At 38.3% G+C, this 22,050-nt stretch overlaps 1 protein-coding gene across 2 annotated transcripts in view; it reads right to left on the bottom strand.

Annotated features, from left to right (window-relative positions):
• Positions 1 to 325: 325 nt before the first annotated feature.
• LOC113109119 (cytoplasmic dynein 1 intermediate chain 2-like) overlaps positions 326 to 22,050 on the bottom strand; it is a 36,704-nt gene continuing 14,979 nt past the window's right edge. For both annotated transcript variants that reach the window (XM_026272683.1, XM_026272684.1), the window contains exons 6-16: positions 13,021 to 13,107; positions 12,225 to 12,387; positions 12,030 to 12,129; positions 9,155 to 9,280; positions 5,451 to 5,597; positions 5,221 to 5,334; positions 4,786 to 4,919; positions 3,342 to 3,486; positions 3,132 to 3,272; positions 1,979 to 2,104; positions 326 to 1,509 (exon numbers count right to left, since the gene is read on the bottom strand). In XM_026272683.1, the coding sequence (XP_026128468.1) occupies positions 1,396 to 1,509; positions 1,979 to 2,104; positions 3,132 to 3,272; positions 3,342 to 3,486; positions 4,786 to 4,919; positions 5,221 to 5,334; positions 5,451 to 5,597; positions 9,155 to 9,280; positions 12,030 to 12,129; positions 12,225 to 12,387; positions 13,021 to 13,107 (1,397 nt within the window). In that variant the 3' untranslated portion in view covers positions 326 to 1,395. The remainder of the gene's footprint in view (positions 1,510 to 1,978; positions 2,105 to 3,131; positions 3,273 to 3,341; positions 3,487 to 4,785; positions 4,920 to 5,220; positions 5,335 to 5,450; positions 5,598 to 9,154; positions 9,281 to 12,029; positions 12,130 to 12,224; positions 12,388 to 13,020; positions 13,108 to 22,050) is intronic.

The following is a 22,050-nucleotide window of genomic DNA, read 5'->3' as shown; positions in this document are numbered from 1 at the left end:
ACAGTGGATCTCAGCTCGTTTTGCTTGTTTAGGTACAACAGTACAAAAACCATTCATCATATAACAATACATACATTTCCCTTTTACTATAGCAAAAAGAAACATTCAGGATTAAGGTCAAAGTATTTGTTTTTAAAGATTATGCCTATGGGAACATGGGATCTAAGAGGAAATACAATTAAAATTTCAATAAAATTAAATGTTTTATTTAATATGTGGGAAAAAAACAAAACACATTAACAGACTTAGAATATGTGATGACGATGCAATTTGGTTTAAATGCATTTGATTAGTGTATTGTGTTTATTGAAATAAATTACAATTGTTACATTTCAAAAGCAGAATTTATTGGACATTCCATTAAACCGGAGGAATACAGCTGGAAGCAACGTTTCGAAATCTTCGAAACAAAATACTACAGATGACTTCAAAACGGAGATTTGGCTTAGAAAATGAATTCAGAAATACAAAGAGGTTCTGCAAAACTTACTATTAGTGTTTGAAACACTGGAAGAGGAAGACCTTGATCTCTGAGAGACACACTTTAAACAGTTCAGACAGTCTAAACATGAACCTGCTATATTGATATGCATCACAAATACGTGATTGTGGCTCTGCGGAGGTGAAGAGGAACAAGAGCGATCATTAACAGGAACAAAAAGAGTATTTATTCCAGCATTTGGTCCATAGCTAGACTCACCAAACTCAATACGTGATGCTGAGTAATGAATATGACCCGCTGACGAGATCTGAAAGAGGTAGAGCTCTACGATTCTCTAGGACTGTGATCAAGTGAAATAAAAAAAGATATGGTGCTTCACTAGTATTGTTAAGGTAAATCTGACAAAACCTCTCAAAACATTTCACCCCAAAATCAAATGAAATCAATTACATGTGAAAGAAAATGAAGCTTATTTTATAGATATTTTCTATTATTTATGACATCTAGCACTTGAGCACACCCCCAAGTCTCTTTTACAGCATTACACTAAAAACCTGTAACACCGAATTTGTTATACTACATCTGTGTCATTTGAGGGAGCAAATTTATTCCTTTAAAATGTGTGGTTTATTTCAAAATGTGCTCAACCGTCATAAATTAAATACAAAAACAGCTTCACTTTCTTTATGCAATTTTTCTTTTTTTTATATTTGGCTGTGCATAATAAGCTGAGAGTTGAGCACGCTCAGAAGACACCTGGATAGAAACAGAAACATTCATAATGGTTTTGTTTTTTGCATGCAAGTGTTAAGGCTTCCGGTCGCACTATGAGTCGCACCCACGGTCAATGTTGTGTATCTTTACTCCAAACGAAAGGCAGAATCAAGGGTTTGCACACAAATCATTTCACATCCACAGACAGACGTGATAACAGCTTCCTGAGATCTGCTGGTTTAAGCGGCCAGGCGTTGAGCGGCCAGTTCCTCGGCATCGTCGCGGTTCTCGTGGATGTCCGCCAGCGTCCGAACGAAGCGGGTCCATTCGTCGCCCCGCGGGACTGCGATTTGCTTTGGTGGAACAGAGAGAGAAACATAATACAGAGCGTTTTGTAAAGAGGTGTGAGTCTGTTGTGGATTGTCGGAGTGGACTGACCCCATCTCGTCTTCTAGTGACCTCCGTGGCCCCTGAAGGGTGCTGTTAGGGCCCCTCTCTGACAGACACGTAATTGTAGTGTGTGTCATATTTAGAGGCTCGGAGTGGGCTTTTTACACGACAGGAGCGAGTGAGAAGGTGTTTTACAGTGTAGCAGGTCTGTGATGTGTCTTAAAGGGACAGTCCACCCAAAAATTAAAATTCTGTCATTGATCACTCACCCTCATGTCGTTCTAAACCCGTTTAGATATTTGTGATGAAATCCGAGAGCTCTCTGAAGCTCCCATAGACAGCAAGGATCCACAGTTAATTAAGTGAGTTAATTAATGACAGGGTTTTTATTTTTGGGTGAACTGTCCCTTTAAGTAAACTCTAGTGTCTTACCTCGCCGACGTCGTAAATGTGGATCTGTCCCTCGGAGTCACCCACAGCGATCTCTCTGCCCGATTGAGACCAGCGCAGTCTGTTCAGAGCGGGACTGTCTTCCACCGACACGCTGGCAGTGGGCACCTGCACACACACACACACTCAATCAGTATCTGACACATCCGCATTATACAGAGAGAGTTTGTGTAACACACAGAAGAAGCGGATTCATCACTTCCAAGCTGAGATTTGAAAGTAACTGGTTGTCAAACATGTTGAAGTATGATGCCTTGTTGCAAATTTGGACTCAAACTAGCAATGAGTAAAACATGCAAAATAACCCTGCAGCACAAGAGCAGTCATAAGTGGCACAGGGATATCTGTAGCAATAGCCAACAGTGCATTGTGATGTACATGGGTCAAAATTATAGATTCTTCTTTTATGCCAAAAATTAATTAAGTATAGATCATGTTCCATGAAGATATTTTGTAAATGTAATAAATATATAAATATATCAAAATGTCATTTTTTTTTAAATCAGTGATATGCATTGCTAAGAACTTCTTTTGGACAACTTTCAGGCATGTGATCAGCTAGAGACAAAAAAGAAGGAAAATTTGACCACAGCCCAAGCCACGCCCACAAGCCACGCCCCCAGCACTCGTTATTAAAAATATATATTTTAGCACTTTAAAAGATATATATCATATTGTAAAATTACATACTGTCCTGTAAAAAATAAAAAGCAGCATTTAATAATCATGACAGCAATATAATATGTTATAATAAAGTACTATAATATATTATGATAAAGGTATATAGAATTGTTATTATTATTAAAGTACCTACCAAAAGTTTGGAAACATTACAATTATTAATGATTAATAATTAAATAAAATATAATTTTAATAAAATATAATAAAATAAAATGAAATAAAATATAATTTTTTTAATTGATTTATATTATATTATTTTCATGCAAATGAGTTTTACTTCAAACTATTTGAATCTAATTGGGTACACTGTTTGTTTTATAAAACTGACTGCAAATTTACATTTCTCAGAAAGCGATTCTGGCTCTCAGTCAGTTCAGTGCTGGATCAAAGCTTGATTATGAGTTCAGACAGTTATTGTCAACACTAAATGTGTTGGTGATATTTCATGCTTGACCTCGGTGTCGTTGTTGAGGTTCCACAGGTCGACGCGTCCGAGTCCGTCCACACAGGCGAAGAGGGTGGGATGCACCGGAGACCACATGACGTCGTACACATAATCAGAGTTGTCCTCAAACGAGTACAGCGGCTTGTTACTCTACAGCAGAGAGAGGAACAGCGTCAGCTCAGAGACTCGTGACTGGGAGGGTTATGGATGCTGTGCTACCTTGGTGCTCCAGAGTTTAACGGTCCAATCGAACGAGGCGGTCAGGAAGAGATGAGAGAAGTCTACAGGTCCTGCAGCTGTGTGACAGTCAATGCCTGTGATTGGACCGTGATGCCCCTCAAACATCTCACTGATACCTGCTCGACTGCTCACACACACACACACACACACACACAGAGAATGAGCAGCATCTCAGCATGTCTCCATCAGTCAGTTAACACACACACACACTGCTGAGAGACGCTGAGTGTGTGTGTGTGTGTGTGTGTGTGTAGAGGATCAGATGCTCACAGCATCACCAATGAAGAGGAAACACTGACTCTCTCATCACAGCACACACAAACACACTGACTACACTCTGCTTTTCATATTTCTGATATGACAACTTGTGCTCGAACGTTCAGGATCTTCCAAAGTTTAGAGACAATGCAATATAAGATGATGTTCTAACTGTTTCAGGAAGCTCTGTGGTCACAGAGAACAGCATACATTTATTATTAATAGAAATCCAATAATAATGTCCTAATTTCATATTTATTAACTATTTACTTACAGTTGATTGATTCAATGTAAACACCAGCATTCAAAAGTTTGAGGCATGTTAAATTAAGGATCTTATTCTAACCAAGGCTGTATTTATTGGATTTAAAAAACATAATAATTTTGTGAAATATAAATAACTGTTTTCTCCTCAAATAGAAACTATTTTCCTTTGAAAAGTAATGTATTCCTTTGATGGAAAAATTTAGTTTTCAGTAGTAACATTACAAATTTTTGTACTGTCACTTTTGATATATTTAATGCATCCTAAATTAATAAAACTATTATTTCTTACAAAAAAAATCTCAGTAACCCCCGACTATTGAATGGTAGTATACACAAACAATTACTATATATCAATAAATAAAATAATACAAAAAAGATAAGAATATATTTTTCTATAAATACGTAAAATATATATTTTTTATAATTTTATATTCGATTTATCAGATATTTTTATTAATATATAATAAATAAAATATAATAAAAAAAACTAACTTGATGTAAAGCATGTTTGCCAAACATAGATGACACAGGTAAGATTTTTGGGCCAAAGGGTCAAATGCTCACTAATAATAAACCATTAACTACGACTTCTGCCTCATACACTCCTAATTTGCTGCTTATTAACAGTTCGTAAGGTAGTTGTTAAGTTTATTGAATAGGATTAGAAATGCAGAATATGTATTTAACACACAGTCATGTGTTAATGATATGCATGCTAATAAGCAGCTAGTTAATAGTGAGAACTGGACCCTATACTAAAGTGTTGACTAATTTGTTGTAATAGCACTAATACACTGAATGTTACATACACAATATCCAGCTTCACTGTTAAAATGTAGCAATTGTTTTGCAATAACAGCATTGTGTGTGTGTGTGTGTGTGTGTGTTTGTGTGTTACCTGCCATGCCGACAGGCTGTGTAGACCGATCCATCCTCACTCCCCACCACGAAGTTATTAACGTCACCCAGAGGGAAGGACATGGAGGTGACCGCAGCTGATTTAGACTGCTTGAACACCAGCTCCATACTGTCCTGAAGACACACACACACACACACACACACACATCAATAACACCACAGCATCAGCCTCTTCCACAGATTAGCCAGCGCTTTACCCAATCACTAACATCTGACTCTGCGGTCTGCCAAATGTTTGTGGAAACTCGAGGGCGAGCAGCATGGAAGAGCACTTCTGATGCCGACGGATTCACCTCAGCAAGATTTGTGCACAACATTCACTGTTTTGACTGGTTGAGTAAGCAAGTCGCTGTCTCTGAGCGTGATATTCAAACTCTGGAGCCATGAAGGCACATTTGAAGGGCATTGTGGGCACCTGTGGTTGAGAGAGCATGTCCAGACTCCAGGAGCACATCTTTCCGTCAGTGGAGATGCTGATGAGGTTGTGCGCGTTCTGTGTGCCGACCACATTCACACAGTACACTGGGTGCTGCGCGCAGGAGAAACACAAATTAAAAACACTAAAACAAAGCAGAAAAAATGTGCCATGTTTTGTTTTAGGCTCTTGGACTGCAGTTTACGGTTTGGCGTGTGAACGTCACGTACCGTGTGCGCCGCGGCAGAGAGAGGCGTCCTCTGGACAGGGGTGCGTCTGTTACTTCGGTTGTCCCACAGCACGATCTGTCCTGAGTAAGTGCCACCCACAACCAGGTTGGGATGAAACTTTGCAAACGTTGCAGACATGACAGCAGACTAGAGGAGCGAGAGAGACGGAGATAATTACTCAGTCCTGCTGGACAAAACTAATTATTTCATGCTAAGTATTCTACAAATACTTGATATAAAATGAACCGGTAAGTCTGAAGCAACTAATTTTATGCTTAATGCACTTTAATTGTGCAGAAGTAGTGCTGAAGTCCAACTAAAGATATGCTGAAGTATATTTGATTGTGATGAAGTAGCACTACTGCGAGTATATGCACATATAATATACAGTATTGTTCAAAATAATAGCAGTACAATGTGACTAACCAGAATAATCAAGGTTTTTCGTATATTTTTTTATTGCTACGTGGCAAACAAGTTACCAGTAGGTTCAGTAGATTCTCAGAAAACAAATGAGACCCAGCATTCATGATATGCACGCTCTTAAGGCTGTGCAATTGGGCAATTAGTTGAATTAGTTGAAAGGGGTGTGTTCAAAAAAATAGCAGTGTGGCATTCAATCACTGAGGTCATCAATTTTGTGAAGAAACAGGTGTGAATCAGGTGGCCCCTATTTAAGGATGAAGCCAACACTTGTTGAACATGCATTTGAAAGCTGAGGAAAATGGGTCGTTCAAGACATTGTTCAGAAGAACAGCGTACTTTGATTAAAAAGTTGATTAGAGAGGGGAAAACCTATAAAGAGGTGCAAAAAAGGATAGGCTGTTCAGCTAAAATGATCTCCAATGCCTTAAAATGGAGAGCAAAACCAGAGAGACGTGGAAGAAAACGGAAGACAACCATCAAAATGGATAGAAGAATAACCAGAATGGCAAAGGCTCAGCCAATGATCACCTCCAGGATGATCAAAGACAGTCTGGAGTTACCTGTAAGTACTGTGACAGTTAGAAGACGTCTGTGTGAAGCTAATCTATTTTCAAGAATCCCCCGCAAAGTCCCTCTGTTAAAAAAAAGGCATGTGCAGAAGAGGTTACAATTTGCCAAAGAACACATCAACTGGCCTAAAGAGAAATGGAGGAACATTTTTGTGGACTGATGAGAGTAAAATTGTTCTTTTTGGGTCCAAGGGCCACAGGCAGTTTGTGAGACGACCCCCAAACTCTGAATTCAAGCCACAGTACACAGTGAAGACAGTGAAGCATGGAGGTGCAAGCATCATGATATGGGCATGTTTCTCCTACTATGGTGTTGGGCCTATTTATCGCATACCAGGGATCATGGATCAGTTTGCATATGTTAAAATACTTGAAGAGGTCATGTTGCCCTATGCTGAAGAGGACATGCCCTTGAAATGGTTGTTTCAACAAGACAATGACCCAAAACACACTAGTAAACGGGCAAAGTCTTGGTTCCAAACCAACAAAATTAATGTTATGGAGTGGCCAGCCCAATCTCCAGACCTTAATCCAATTGAGAACTTGTGGGGTGATATCAAAAATGCTGTTTCTGAAGCAAAACCAAGAAATGTGAATGAATTGTGGAATGTTGTTAAAGAATCATGGAGTGGAATAACAGCTGAGAGGTGCCACAAGTTGGTTGACTCCATGCCACACAGATGTCAAGCAGTTTTAAAAAACTGTGGTCATACAACTAAATATTAGTTTAGTGATTCACAGGATTGCTAAATCCCAGAAAAAAAAAAATGTTTGTACAAAATAGTTTTGAGTTTGTACAGTCAAAGGTAGACACTGCTATTTTTTTGAACACACCCCTTTCAACTAATTGCCCAACTGCACAGCCTTAAGAGCGTGCATATTATGAATGCTGGGTCTTGTTTGTTTTCTGACAATCTACTGAACCTACTGGTAACTTGTTTGCCACGTAGCAATAAAAAATATACTAAAAACCTTGATTATTCTGGTTAATCACATTGTACTGCTATTATTTTGAACAAAACTGTATATATGCATACATTGACCATAAAGATCATATAATTATAAAACACAAGTTAGGCTTAATATTAAGAAATGAGCATTGTGCACTAGTACTCCTAATAAAGTTTAATTATAATTATTAAATCTTAAAGTCTTGAGCAATGTGTCAGTATAGTTAAAATCTATTAACACATTTACTAAGTAGGATACAAGTGATTTTAACTTTTAATTTTCATTCAACTGCAAAACACAAAGATATTTTAATGAAAGCCGAGAGATTTTTGCTCTTTAGAAGTTAATTTCAAGTTCTGATGCTTGGAGGAACAGAAATCTGTCAGGTTAATCTCTTAATTTGTGTTTGTAGATAAATTACAAAACCCACAAATAATACACAAATTAAATTATAAAAAAAATAAAATAAAAATAATATTATTAATAATATATATATATACAAATGTCATGCCAATAAAACAACTTTTTTTAAATTTTAAATTAAAGTCTTAAGGGTTTGGATGGAATCATGTGAAGGAGAGCAAATGATGGGTTTTCATTTTTAGGTGAATTAACCCTTTAAGTACTCACACTTTCCTCAAATAAGAGTTAACCAGCCCAAACACACTTCACACCTCTTTGAGTGTGTGTGAATACTGTTCAAGTTTTTCCACGTGCATGTGTGTGTGTGTATATATGTGTGTGTGTGTGTGTGCGTGTGTGTGTGTGTGTGTGCATCCGTTGCCAAGGGTGGCACATGTGGTTCTACTCAGGCCGTCCCAAGCAGATCACCTCAGGCCAAACACACAGCCAACACTGAACACACACACACACACACACACACACACACACACACACACACACACACACACACACACACACACACACACACACACACACACACACACACACACACACACACACACACACACACACACACACACACACACACACACACACACACAGATCAGTGGAAAACATCCAAAATAAATTCTGTGCTGTTTGTAATGCAGCATTATGGCCAGAAGAATTTAAAATCTGTGGGATGAGATGACCATATATTTTATAAAAATCATTGTAAATTCTCATTTTGTATGCTCTTATTTTCATCTATTTATATATTTAAATAAAATAAAAAAAAAGAAGAAGATGGTTTGAAAACGATTAATTTCCGAATCTTTTCTAAGCTTAAGTTAAAACTGACCCGAGGAATGCAAGAGGTGGATGCAGATTTTAATTTACCGCCTCTACACGTACAGTTAAACACATTTATACCTGAGCTTGTGAATGAATCACATTTAGATAATGTTGATCTAAACCTGAATATCATTCATTCTTACATATAACAGTGATATTAGACAATGTTTTATTTATTTGTTGCAATGCAATGAACATTGAGAGATATGATTAAACATGCTTTTACGGTATGAAAAAGAGAAGCTTGAACAGTATTCAAAACCTCTTCTTTTGTGATCCACGCAAGGAAAAAATCATGGCTTTGTGATGACATCATGTGTGTGTGTGTGATACCGAGCGGAAGAGAGGATGGAAGGAAGTCCGTCTGTCTGCAGGCCACCCGTGAGATCTCAGGCCGGTGTGTAGGTGTTTGTATATGACAGTCATGTTACGTGGGATCTTTCAGGAGGTGTGTGCACGAGGAGGAGTGAGAAGTCAGTCGTTGCTGATTAAAGACAGGTGTGTGTGTGTGTGTGTGTGTACCTGACAGTGGAAGACATACTCCGGTGTGGTCTTCTTGTATTTCATGTTCCAGACTAAAGCCACTCCATCGGGCTCATGTGGGGCTTCCTCGTTGTTGTTGTAAGAGGCGACCAGCAACTCTGGATACTGTCAACACATGTGTACAGGTCAAGAACTAGATTTATACTACTACATAAAACGTTTGCCTTCCAGCATCAAGTCTGACTGCAGCTTTTTCTGACCAACAAGCATCCACGTGTATGTGTGTACTGATGTATTCATTCATTCATTTTTTCGACTACCGTTACAAACATGCATGAAAAAAAAGCTTAAAAAAACTGCCATTGGGACAAAACATATATTTTTTAATACTGATCATTCAAAATGCAAACTAAATGCTACATAAAATCATTTACTCATAATTTACCCTTACATTGTTCTAAACCTATGACTCAGAAAGAAAACAAGCATTAAACAACCCCTGTGCTATATTCAGACTGAAATGTTTGAAATGACATGTTGGTGAATAAAAGATGATATTTTTGGTAAATAAAGAATAGCTTTTCCAGAAAGCAAGCGGTTTCGTTTGTGGTATTTAATGTAAATGTATGCATTTGGGGTTGATGCTATAACCCACTGAGACCCTTATTTAAGCTGTTGTTCACGATACAGCAATACTGAAACATATGAAGGTATTTAAGTAAATAGTGTAGCTAACCGCTTCTTCAAGAGGGGAATCTGACTGCATTTCAAATACTGTCAATGTAAGTTTTTTGGTTAATTTATATACTTTCTTATATGCATGGACAGTTAATAAACCAACAAAGTCATAAAGTACCTGATGAGCCACTAAGTGCTTGAGTAAATGCATGACACCAGGAGGTTTCTCAAGTAAACTCACACTGACAGCATTGTTTTGAGTGTGTGTTTTGTCTCCAATCACACACATCTGTTTGTGCTGTGGACACACACGAGGTGCAGTGCGTTCGAGAGGGTTTATACTCTAGATCTATTACATCAATCTAGACACAGCGACTCCAAGACATCGTCCGTATGAGCTTCTGTTTGATAATAAACACTTGCAAGCATACAGCCAATGTTAAATATCTTCCCATCTCTGTTGGTTTTAGACAAATCCTTCTTATTATTTATTTCTATTACTATCATAAACAAGCAGATGTTCAAGAATATCATGGGTAGCAAAGAAAAAAACAAGGGTAGTTTTGAAATCTAGGGAAGCTAATTTAAAGTTAAATGTATATACAGTGGGGAAAATAAGTATTTAGTCAGCCTCCAATTGTGCAAGTTCTCCCATTTATAAAGATGAGAGAGGCCTGTAATTTTTATCATAGGTACACTTCAACTATGAGAGACAAAATGTAAAAAAAAAAAAAAAAAATCCAGAAAATCACTTAGATTTTTAGTGAAATTTATTTGCAAATTAAGGTGCAAAAAAGTATTTGGTCAATAACGAAAGTTTATCTCAATACTTTGTTATATACCCTTTGTTGGCGTTGACAGAGGTCAAACATTTTCTGTAAGTCTTCACAAGGTTTTCACACACTGCTGCTGGTATTTTGGCCCATTCCTCCGTGCAGATCTCCTCTAGAGCAGTGATGTTTTTGGGCAACACAGACTTTCAACTCGCTTCAAAGATTTTCTATGGGGTTGAGATCTGGAGACTGGCTAGGCCACTCCAGGACCTTGAAATGCTTCTTACGAAGCCACTTCTTCGTTGGTTTTGAGATTTTTGCTCACCGTTCTTGTGGTCCTTTTGACCCCACGGGGTGAGATCTTATCATTGGTCTTGTATGTCTTCCATTTCCTAATAATTGCTCCCACACTTGATTTCTTCACACCAAGCTGCTTACCTATTGCAGATTCAGTCTTCCCAGGCTGGTGCAGGTCTACAGTTTTGTTCCTGGTGTCCTTTGACAGCTGTTTGGTCTCGGCCATAGTGGAGTTTGGAGTGTGACTGTTTGAGGTTGTGAACAGGTGTCTTTTATACTGATAACAAGTGGAGGACAGAGGAGCCTCTTAAAGAACTTGTTACAGGTCTGTGAGAGCCAGAAATCTTGCTTGTTTGTAGGTGACCAAATACTTATTTTCCACCATAATTTGCAAATAAATTCATTAAAAATCCTACAGTGTGATTTTCTGGATTTTTACATTTTTTATACATTTTGTCTCTCATAGTTGAAGTGTACCTATGATGAAAATTACAGGCCTCTCTCATCTTTTTAAATGGGAGAACTTGCACAACTGGTGGCTGACTAAATACTTATTTTCCCCACTGTATATACACACACACATACATTTATATGATAATTTAACACACACACATATCCATATATACATATCCATATAAAATGACATTATATATATATATATATATATATATATATATATATATATATATATATATATAATTTTTTTTATTTATTTTTTTAATAGACAACGCTTGAAAATTTTCAGCATCAATAGTGTCACGTGATCCTTCAGAAATCATTCTAATATGCTGATTTGCTGCCTAAGAATGATTTTGAACAGCATTTCAGAATTTTGAACATAAACAGTTTTTTTAAACAGTCCTTTGTAGCATTATAAATGTCTTATATGGTACTTTTGACTCATTTATTGTGTCACTGCTCAAAAGTCTCATAAAAAAAAAAAAAAAAAAAAAAAATTATATATATATATATATATATATATATATATATATATATATATATATATAACTGGCCCCAAATTTGAATGCTATTGTATATGTTACAATGCAATGAATAAAAAGCTTCAAATTTTTTTAAATAATAAAATAGAATAAATTAAACCACGCTGAAATATTTTATGAGAATCAATATTTATATTTGAAATTTTGACATGTTTGGTCGCATACCTGTGGGGACCAATCCAGACACGTCACCACCCGCTGTTTGGACCAGCGATCATCAACAAACTTCCTGTTTAGAGACAGTTTGGTCCCAGCCTGCATCTCACTAGACACACACACACACACACACACACACACACATCAAGCACTGCACATGAGCTGGTCTGTGGTTTGGTTTAGGTGAGTAGGGCTGACTGTTACCCCTCCTTCTCCTCCACGTCTCGGCCGCTGTAGTCGAAGAGAACATCCACGTGTTCGGAGAGAGCGCGCTCCACGATGCGTGTGCTGTGATCGAAGAACTCCATGAACTCCTCCGAGTGCAGGATCTGCAGCTTCTCCTCCTCCGTTAGCTCATGAGGGGGCGCTACTCTCACAGACAGACAGGAAACATCCCCAGGTGTGTCACCGGATCAAACTAACTGCATTCATGCATCAGAATTACTACACTCTTCATTCTAGTGGTTGACAAATGTTCCAAAGCATTTCCTTAAACACTGATTATTTCTCCATAACTGCATGGCTGTGAAGCAGTTCCAGGTTTGTTCCAGTCTATCCAGTATTTAACTGTCAGTATTTGACATATTCCTAACATTACACTAAAAACGGACACACTTCATTTTAAGGTCCAATTCTTGCTATTAAAAACCATTAACTTTGACTTTTGCCTCAATAACCTCCTAATTTGCTGATAATCAATAGTAAGGTAGTAGTTAAGTTTAGGTATTAAGCAGGAATAGGGATGTAGAATATAATCAAGCAGAATATGTGCTTTATAAGCACTAATAAACTGTCAACATGTTAATAACAGACATGCTAATAAGCACCTAATCAACAGTGAGAATTGGTCCTTATACTAAAGTGTTTCCATAAAAATCTGATTTCTGTGACAAATAGACAGTATTAGAAAATATTAAGATAGTACATCAATGACAGTAAAGTAACAGTGATGAATTACACTGGGGTCGGCCGGACGCTGTACATGAGGTGTGTTCAGTACCTTCCTCGTCTTGTTTCTCTGCTGGTTTCTCTTTCTCTGTCTCGACCTCGGGCTGCGGGGGGGCGGTCTCTTCCTCCTCATCTTCCTCTGCAAGATCACAAACATCAACATAATTCACACAAGAGCTGCTGAACTCTTATTATAGGGCCCATATTACTCGGGCTATCACTGGGTTAATAGTATTTTCAAAATGTATTTGTTAACTGTGGGTTACTTGGTTTTAAACAACTCTTTGTGACATCACAGCACTGCATTCCTTCTAATTTTACGATTTGGATCCAGAATTCATTGTTAGTATAATCAACATTTATAGAACAACACCTTTTTAGTGTTCAGCAACTTGGCCTGAGCACAATACCAACTATTCTGCATGAAGTCAGCCAATAGAAATAGAAATCATTAACATATGCAAATAACCTCTTAAAGGTACAGTAACAAAAGCGGTCTTTTTAATTCTAAGGGTCAGAATTGGATTTTCATGACGTTTATCTCTAATACACGTCATGAAAAACGAAATTATTTCGTTTTTGATTAAAAGAAACATTTAAAAGAGATATTTTTTTTTTTTTTTTTTGATGAAGTCACTGTAATCTAAAGGGTGGGAAATTTACCCTCACTTTTACTTATCAACCATAGAGGTTAAATTAAAGCTAACACTTACCTGCCATTTTCTCTAAATAAAAAATATATATATATATATATAATATCTAACTATATGAAGTGTATCAAAAAACATGCAATGTGCATTTTTAAAATGTGATTGATTCTTATAAGAGCCTCTGTACCTGAAACTGAACAAACACAATCTATCTATGAGTGTAAGATAAACAAATGACCATCAGTGTGTTAAAAGAACCAACCTTATAGCAGGTGACAGATGTTAAGCTCACCCTGATTCCCCATTAACATAAAATAATCAGGACTGTGGAAGGATTTGCTTCATCTCACTGGTTCTGATTAATATAAATAGAATAAGTGGGGGAACAAAATCGAATTAAACCAGCCAACAAATTCCTGAAACCCAGTGAATAAGTGACAAGTCAATGACTGCTAACAACCTGTTTAGTCTGTTCAAATGCCCAAGAACAGCCTGGAGTGTGTGTGTGTGTGTGGACATATCTACATCCCAGAGTCCGTTCTTTCTCTAATCTACAGGGGGCTACACTGTCACCGAGGTCTTAACCTACAGCCCGTAAAACAGACTCCTGGTGTAACTGAGAGAGGGACTATTGAGCAGCGCATCCCACACACACACACACACACACGCAGGGCAGCAGGTGCCAGCGGCTGAGACAGATGACGGCTGTGTGTGTGTGTGTGTGTGTTAGGCAGATGGTTTTGCTGCGTTTGTGTGTGTGGTGGCACAGGGATGGCACAGGGGTTTCTGCCTGACTGCTCTTAGTCAAGACTCTCTCCGGATACACAAGTCTGTGCAATTAGAGAGTCGGCAGTGGGTCCAGGGACCGCTATTCACCCCCAAACATGAGCAGCTAAATGAAGCTGCTGCCCTGACCAGCTGTAAGCCACACACGGCTCATCTCTGACAATACTCTACCAATGAGGCCTGAACAAATGTAAGGCTCAGGGAAACATTTTTTAAAAAGGATGTTACAAGAATAGGTCCCAAAATGGAATGTTTCTATTTATTTGCATTCACACCGTTCTGAATCCGTACGACTTTCTTTTCTAAGAGGAACAGAAAAGGAGAACAACTGAAAAAAATTCTAGCCCCTCTATTCGGTATAATAAAAATAGAAAAAGGGACCCGGTGTGAACATGGCACTAAAAAACACACACAAAAAAGCAATAAAGTTGGATGATTTGGGGAAAAAGTAAAATTTGTGAAAAGTTTACAGGTTTGGAGCTTTACTAATAATAATTAGTCGCCGACCGATATATCGGCAAGACCAATATATCAGCCGATATTTGGCATTTATCATCGCATGTTCTCTGCATGACTGTCGGTTTGAGTAAACTGAATTGAAACTTCATAATTTCAAATTATGCTGCACGTATTCATGCCATTTTCTCTGTGTGCTGTATGTAAAATGAGGGTTACCCTGGCTTTATTTGAAAAAATGATTTCCAATGCACACAAACTTCCCAGAATACTCAGTGCCCTGTTGGTTACAGTGTTTACTTCCTTTTTAATAATATTTTTATTAAATATTTATTTGTGAAAAAAATACTTTGTCATCTAAAGTATAGGTATGTTTATTTTACAAATGTACTTTTTAATCCATTGTCAAAATTATTTCAAAATTTCAATTTCTTAAATATTAATGTCAAATTATTTCAAATTTCTTAAATATTAAATTAGTAAAAAATTATATTGGCATCATATCGGCTATCAGCCGCTTGTTTTTCAAATTATCAGTTATCAAAAATAAATAAATAAATAAATAAATAAATAAATATTAGGGGTGTAACGGTTCACAAAATTCACGGTTCGGTTCGATACGATACGATACACTGATGTCACGGTTCGGTTCGGTTCGGTTCGGTAAGTTTTAGATACAGCAAAATGTAAAAACATCTCAACTTTTCAGATTGCCGCAAGCGCACTGCGGGTCATGTGACAAGAACTAACCAATCAGCTTCATCCTTTCCCGTAACAACGTTGAAAGCTCAGCCAAGATGAAGGAACAGCTGATCATAGTTGTATATGGATTGCCATTTTGAAATAAATTTAGTAGCAGAGCTACTTCAAGCGATTTTTAGAGCTGCAAATCCATTTATCCTTTGCTGAAATTTCTGCATCTCATGGAGAGAGAGCATGTCATTGTTGCTTAGCAAAGACTGACTCCTCATGAGCGCTTCTGCCCGAGCGCTTTGGAAAGAAGGAGAAAGCGGTACGACTAGCATTTTCCACGCGTTTTTAGGCACGATATGTGAACGGCCCCTAAGGCGCCCGCTCACTCAGTACGCGCTGAAGGCTTGTTGCAAAATAGCCAATGCGTTTAACAGACCAGAAATAAAAGATCCTCCAATAACCAACAGGTCTGGTGTTTGGGTGCACTTTGGATTCCCTGTAAGCTATAATGGTGTACCGGTGTCTAAATGCTGCGGGGATAGTTTGTTGCATGTATGTTTCTCCTTTTTTTCGTCTTTTCCCAGATACTGACACAATAAGGTGATGTCGGCGTAAATGAGTTGACATGTTTCAAGTATTCCCGCTGGTGCTTTTTTTTTTTTTTTGTATTCCCGCTGGTGTAGCAGATGCGACATACCATTGTTTTTTTTTATCCACCACTCTCTTGCCATCACCATTATAGCTTAAAGGGAATCCAAAGTGCACCCAAACACCAGATCTGTTGGTTATTGGAGGATCTTTTATTTCTGGTCTGTTAAACGCATTGGCTATTTTGCAACAAGCCTTCAGCGCGTACTGAGTGAGCGAGCGCCTGACTGAGTAGCCTAACATAAACATATAACTATAAGTTGGTGTTTTTTTTCTTCTTCGGGAGTGTCAGGGGCGTTGCCTGTTACGTCGTTTGGGTTATTGGGCTACCTTGTTGAAAGCATATCATTATATTTCTCTTTTTTTTTTATATATATATAATTAATTAGTCCAACGAACCGTTCGGAATATATAATGCGTACCGCGTACTGAACCGAAAGCCTCGTACCGAACGGTTCAATACGAATACGCGCATCGTTACACCCCTAATATATATATCGGTCGACCACTAATAATAATTACTTAAAATATGAAACAAAATAAATACCTTACAGGTGTAAAGGTGTACCTTTTAAGAAGTAGCGCCCCAGTTGCAGTTTTCTAATTTTTTGTTTGAGTGTAGTAAATGTGAAATAAAAATCGCAACATAAAAAATATACAATAAATAATCATTTAATAATAATAATAATTGTAATTTAAAGAACAACTATAAAATTTTAATACTAATATTTATCTTAATTTCTTAATTTATCTTAATAACTTAAAGCTTTTGTTGATAACAGCTGGTTTATAAGCACTTCTCATGATAAGTTTTGGAAGATGATCGGCACATGTTGTGTTTCCAAATGGATGTTCTATCTATGCACACAACTCACAGCACACAAATGCATGTGGAGCAGCATTTACTCCAAACAGAGAAACTGAAAGCAACAGGTCATGAGCTGCTTATGTGTAAAACAATACACTCCCATGCTTTACTCTGAAATATGCAGTTTATGTTCAACATTAAACTGCATTCTTTGTGCACTAAGACATATCCTGATTTCGGATTTATTTTTGATTAGCCACTGACTTGCATTTAATGAATTACCAAGGACCACAGTTTCAGCTAAAATCGTATTTATTGTTCTAATCAAGAAAAGAGAGTCACCAACATATTGGATGGCCTGAGCGTAAATTAACTTAAAAAGAGTAAATTAACAGCAAATTTTCATTAGCTCATCTGTTTGAAACTGTCAGACAAATCAAATAGAAAATAGTTTATATCCTTGTAAATATGGATATTTTTGGACATCATTTTGCTACAGCCGTGTGATGCGTTTTTTAATATGGATACACTTTTTTTAACTACTTTTGGACTGTTGAACAAAAACACCATGCCATTATAAAGCTTGGAAGAGCAATTCGTCTGAAAGCAGATATTCATATACACCTAGGATGCCTTGAGGGTGAGTAAAACATTTCATTTTTGGGGTGAACTAACCCTTTAATGTAACTTCTGTAGTCGATTTCAAATGGGCAAATTATCTTCAATATTTTCTTCACACAAAACTGAACTCAGGACACTTTGAATATAATGCTACAGCTGAAGACTTTTATAAGTCACTCTATACAGAAAAAAGCATCTAGGATATTCATCAAAGATCTCGTCCAATGACAATAAATAATGAAATCAATTTAAATTTTTGTTAGAATATTCCTTTAATTTCCCAACAAACAGTCATATTCGATAATGAAAATGTGGTTCGTCCATACTAATGGCAGCTTTTTGCATGACCAGAAAAACTGGTTTTAATAGAGAGTGAAATCGCCCTTTCCTGAAATAATCAAAATGATAATGTCATCTGTCAGATTTTACATCAGAAACATGTCCACGGCTCTCTCAGGAAGGACCGGGTTTGAAGAAAGAGAGAGAGAGAAAGAAAGAGAGAGATAGGGAGAGAGAGTGAGATAGAGAGAGAGGGAGGGAGGGAGGGAGGAGCGGGTGGTGAGGTTCGCTCTGATGAGTTTATGGAGTCGTTCTGATGACACGGGCCATCTCGCCGTGCCGGGCACGTACTCAGCAAGGACAGAGGAGAGAAGGTTAAAATCTCTCCTTTCAAGGGCCTCAATCAGGCTCGGAGGAAAACAGTAATCAGTGTCTTTCAGTCCAGGAACCGAACGCAGCGCGGCCCTTTCTCCGCCAGCCAGACCCGAGCAATCAACCTGCCAGGCATTAGCAGCGGAAAGACAATCTGAAAATAAGGGGTGTAATGCACCTGCCAGCAAAAATGCCCATTTGGAAAAAAGCAAGTGATCCTGGTGACCCCACTGAGGGGAGGAGAGAGAGAGAAAGAGAAGGAGAAAAACATTTAACAGATTTCACCCTGATGGCAGATCCCCTTCCCATCACACCTCATCTCAAACCAGCAGCAATTATAGCTTTTGTATCCCTCAAGAAATAAAAGCTTTTTGCGGGGGAGGGCATAAGCAGAGAAAGAAAGAGAGCGGCCGGTAATCGGCAGGCTTTGTCAAAGGACAATGTATTAATGCAAGCACCCCATGGGGTCAGAGGTTGTTCGAGAACAAGACTAATGCTCTTTGATGTCCTCTGCAGGTGCACGGAGTACGACGGACGCCCACAGAAAAGGAGACGCAGAGAGACCTCTGAACACTGACTTCCATGTTTGTGCTTGTGAAAGAGGTGAATAACAGTCCGGTACTCCAGAGCAACCCAAAAAAGTGGTTTCGTGATGGGCTTTACAGCTGGAAAACAAAACAAAGAGATGTGCGCAGCTCTCCTCCAGTCGCATCCTCATCGAGGGAGGAAGTTCAGTTGAACAGATCAATAAAGATCAATGTTCAACGGCGCTTCTGAAATTCAAATGCACATTTAGACACTGGATTTGATTGCTTTAATATACCTCTAAAGCATAAGTTGTAGCCACTGCTATTCAGCATATTTTCAATGCCGAAATCCAGTTATTTCAATAGGAGTCCCCAAGATTTGGTGTTCCACGTACAGACAGATTAGTTGGTTTCACGAAATCGTCAGGTTGAGAGTTGCAAGACAGTTGCTTGTTTTAAATGTAACTTTGGTCTTTCCTACATTGAATACATTATGTATTGCCAAAACTTAGCTATTGTGAAATGTACATTTCACAAGCACCTGAACAGATTGAGACAATTTATGCCCCATAGTTTTTTGTGAAGGCATTATAAACAAATACACCTCAAATGCCCAAAAACGCTGTCTTAAGGTGTGGCCGTTAACATCAAGATATTTCAGTTGGAATCCCCAAGGTTTGGTATTCTGCATACAGGCGAAAAACTTCTTTCAGATTTTGCAAGAGGTTCAGTTCTTACAAGAACCAGGAAGTATGACCATATTAGCCCGGTCCTGTCAACACCGCACTGGCTCCCTATCAAACATCGTATAGATTTAAAAATATTGCTTATTACTTATAAAGCCCTGAATGGTTTAGCTCCTCAGTATTTGAATGAGCTCCTTTTACATTATACTCCTCTACGTCCGCTACTTTCTCAAAACTAGAATATCAAAATCAACTGCGGGCGGCAGATCCTTTTCCTATTTGGCGCCTAAACTCTGGAATAACCAACCTAACATTGTTCGGGAGGCAGACACACTCTTGCAGTTTAAATCTAGATTAGAGACCCATCTCTTTAACCTGGCTTACACATAACATACTAATATGCTTCTAATATCCAAATCCGTTAAAGGATTTTTAGGCTGCATTAATTAGGTAAACCGGAACCGGAAACACTTCACATAACACCCTATGTACCTGCTACATCATTAGAAGAATGGCATCTACACTAATATTAGTCTGTTTCTCTCTTATTCTGAGGTCACCGTAGCCACCAGATCCAGTCTGTATCCAGATCAGAGGGTCACTGCAGTCGCCCGGATCCAGTACGTATCCACACCAGATGGAGGATCAGCACCTAGAAAGGACGTCTACATCCCTGAAAGACAGCGGAGACCAGGACAACTAGAGCCCGAATTGAACTGCTGGTTTCATCTGGTCAGATGAGAACTGGCCCCCAACTGAGCCTGGTTTCTCCCAAGGTTTTTTTCTCCATTCTGTCACCGATGGAGTTTCGGTTCCTTGCCGCTGTCGCCTCTGGCTTGCTTAGTTGGGGTCACTTCATCTACAGCGATATCATTGACTTGATTGCAAATAAATGCACAGACACTATTTAAACTGACCAGAGATGACATCACTGAATTTAATGATGAACTGCCTTTAACTATCATTCTGCATTATTGACACACTGTTTTCCAAATGAATGTTGTTCAGTTGCTTTGACGCAATGTATTTTATTTAAAGCGCTATATAAATAAAGATGACTTGACTTCAGCTGGTCACATGAAATCAGCCAGCTGACCAACAGATAGTTGGTTATTTTAAATGTGACTTCAGCGTTTCATACATTGCATACATTACATACGTTATGCCTAGGAAATTTGCCAACATTTGGTAATGTGACTGCACATTTAACAAGCAATTTATCAGATTAAGTAAATTTATGTCCCATTATTTTTAGTGAAGAAATTTACACAAGTTATCAAAATGCGGTCTTAAAGTGTGGTTAAATTTACTATTGTCTGGTTAATGCACACAGTCAAATTCCAGTCAATTGGAGTCTATGAGATCGGGAATTTTGCATACTGTATGGGCAAAATAAATCTCGCGAGACTTCAGGATAAGTATGGCAGACGATATGCAGGAATAAATTGCAATGATCGTGTTTGGAATGATTTTATACATGACACGTTGTATAAACATTCATACTGTTGCCACAAAATCAACAAGCTGATCCTCCATCTCTGCTGTCCACATCAATTTCCCTTTGTGCTGCGCCATGACTTCTTTCGTCTTCCATCATCTCGCTTTCTGATTGGATATCGTTTCATTTCACGTGATAATCTCCAGAGCGTGCAAGCGTTTGTCCTCGGGGTTCCCCCCACACATCAGGATTTCTGATCATAAATATTAAACATGTTGAATATTTACGATTCGCGATCAGATTCGTACACTCTTAAGACATTACCTAGTTAGTGTGCCCTAAAAAAGTTATTTAAAGTACAATGAACACAGCGGAGGCTTTTCTATTATCCCTGTAATTATTGTGTGTAATTGACTGATAGCTGGTGAATGATGAAATAAATGTGTTTAGGAGATGACGGACAATAGTATTCATTTAGAGATGCTTGGATCTGTGAAGAGCTGTGCTGAGGGTTCCTCACTTTAAGAGAGATGCTCTCCAAACGAGAGGCTTCTTGTGATTAGCATGGGATATTAACCCTGCCACGAGCACAAGGGCGATTAAAACAATCACTTTTAATTCAATTCCACACTCTCACAACCCCTGGTGCTCCAGCAAGCAGAGCTGTGGATCGGGCAGTAATACAAGTGATTCCTATCCGCACATCGCACGTCTTTTTGAATGTTTTCAATGCACACCATAAACCTGATGGAAGAAGCACAAGACAACAGCATCTAGATCTAAAAACCTTCAGACACACGGTCATATCAGGTCAGAATGCCACTTTAAAATATGCAACACATTTCAAGCAATGCACAGCAGCAACTGCACCGTATGAGGTGACTGTATGGTGTGGTTCGGTTTACACACCACTGATGCAAATATGCACCTTGAAAATGTAAGGCAGTCACTTTATTTATAGAATGCATTGAATGCATGTGAATGTAACCGTATCCGGCCCTCAGCTGCAGCATTGACACCTGTATGTCCTGCTGCACACACCTCCTGACCTACACAAGCCTCTTCACCACAAACCACTCCATCAGTGAGAAAGAGAGAGAGTGAGGGAGATGGGGAAA

Source organism: Carassius auratus, chromosome 9, assembly GCF_003368295.1.
Source record: "Carassius auratus strain Wakin chromosome 9, ASM336829v1, whole genome shotgun sequence".
Classification (NCBI taxonomy): Eukaryota; Metazoa; Chordata; class Actinopteri; order Cypriniformes; family Cyprinidae; genus Carassius; species Carassius auratus.
This window is presented reverse-complemented; position numbering and strand designations above follow the sequence as displayed.